Source organism: Mustela putorius, unplaced genomic scaffold (genome assembly GCF_011764305.1).
Source record: "Mustela putorius furo isolate JIRA1106 unplaced genomic scaffold, ASM1176430v1.1 tig00003987_pilon_pilon_pilon, whole genome shotgun sequence".
Classification (NCBI taxonomy): Eukaryota; Metazoa; Chordata; class Mammalia; order Carnivora; family Mustelidae; genus Mustela; species Mustela putorius.
In genome coordinates, this window is record NW_025422126.1 from 1,868,595 (window position 1) to 1,870,462 (window position 1,868).

The window sequence follows — 1,868 nt, forward strand, 5'->3', positions numbered from 1 at the left end:
GGTTAAAGGAAAGTCGGGAAACAGTCTACCGAGAGAAACAGATTTAAGGACAGCTTTAGAAAAACTGCCAAGGTAAGAGATGAGTATGGTATAGATATTAGAATATATGTGTATGCAGGGAAGGGAGGGAACATGAAAGCATGTGTGTGCTGGGGCCTGGGGAAGGAGGAGGCAGACTGTTTTAGATAGTATCATGCAAATGTGTCAAAATATTAATTAAATCTTTCCAATCTCTTTCCAGATTCCAGAGTTCAAAGTGGATCCAGAACTATGTCAACATTCCCCAACCAGACAGCCCCTAATAACACTTCAATGGCCCCCACCTTCTTGTTGGTGGGCATGCCAGGTCTGTCAGCTGTACCCTCCTGGTGGACGATACCACTCATCACCATCTACCTTCTCTCTGCCCTGGGCAACAGTACTATCCTCTGGGTCATTGCCCTGGATTCCACCTTGCACCGCCCAATGTACTTCTTCCTCTTCCTGCTGAGTGTGTCTGACGTTGGCTTGGCCACAGCCCTGATGCCTACCCTGCTGGGTCTTGCCTTTGCTGGTGTCCATGCTGTCCCTGCATCAGCGTGCCTTCTACAGATGTTCTTTGTCCATGTCTTTTCTGTCATGGAGTCCTCTGTTTTGCTCGCCATGGCCTTAGATCGAGCACTAGCCATCTGCCGCCCTCTCCACTATCCAACGCTCCTCACCAACGATGTCGTTAGCAAGATTGGCCTGGCTATCGCTTTCCGATGCCTGGGTCTTCATCTGCCCCTGCCATTCCTCCTGGCCCACATGCCCTACTGCCACCCACAGGTTCTGACCCATTCTTACTGCTTGCACCCAGATATAGTCCATTTGGCCTGCCCAGGAGCTTGGAGTGCAGTCTACAGCCTCTTTGTGGTTCTGTCAGCCATGGGATTAGATCCCCTGCTTATTTTCTTCTCCTATGGCCTAATTGGCAGGGTGTTGCAAGGTTTGGGATCCAGCGAGGATCGCTGGAAGGCTGGTCAAACCTGTGCAGCCCACCTCTCTGCTGTGCTCCTCTTCTACGTGCCCATGATCCTCCTGGCCCTCATTGACCGTCTCCAGGTGCCAGTACCTCAGCCTGCCCATACTCTCCTCTCCTATGTCCACTTCCTGCTTCCTCCACTGATAAACCCTATTCTCTACAGTGTCAAGATGAAGGAGATTAGAGAGAGAATACTCAAGAGGTTACAGCCCAAGAAGGTGGCTTGTGCTCAATGAGGAGGGTGCCCCTCCACATTTGGTGGCTCAAGACTACCTAGTGCAAAGGTTTCCATGACAAGAACTCAGCTCACTGTGCCTGAAATGGTCACTCAGGCACACATAAGCTCATATACATGGATGCCCTCCCTGTCCTTGCAAGTGTACATGTGTATATTAAGGAAAACTTACAAGCTCCAGAGAATGGCAGTGGTCTACCCACTGTTACACTACAGACCCATGGCACAAAGAGGCCAGGATCTAGGTCTTGCCACAGCCACTCAAATGTGTGTCTGTTGTTGTTTTGTTGTTGTTAATTTTCCCCACCACATCTATATCCCAACAGCTGAGGAAACTGGAGGAGTTAAACAGTTACACAGCAGAGAAACCAGAAGACAGAAATATTTGATGCCCTCTTCATACGTATATACATTATTTTACAGACCTTATCATGGATTTTGATATATATGTGTCATGTATATAATCACATATCATTGATCTATTAGTGTAGCCTCTTAGTCTGACTGATCTCCCTCTCGTAAAACAACAAGAGTTTTGGAATCTTAACAAGAATTACATTATTTTTATAGATTAAATGTAAGAGAATCAACATTTATGATGATAAACATTCACATCCAAGAATATATGAT

At 46.9% G+C, this 1,868-nt stretch overlaps 1 protein-coding gene across 1 annotated transcript; it reads left to right on the forward strand.

The window, feature by feature from the left end:
- The first annotated feature begins 270 nt into the window (after window positions 1-270).
- On the forward strand, window positions 271-1,239 carry LOC101677690 (olfactory receptor 51S1). The gene has a single exon (XM_004782217.1). The coding sequence runs from the start codon at window positions 271-273 to the stop codon at window positions 1,237-1,239; it is 969 nt and encodes a 322-aa protein (XP_004782274.1).
- Window positions 1,240-1,868: the final 629 nt, after the last annotated feature.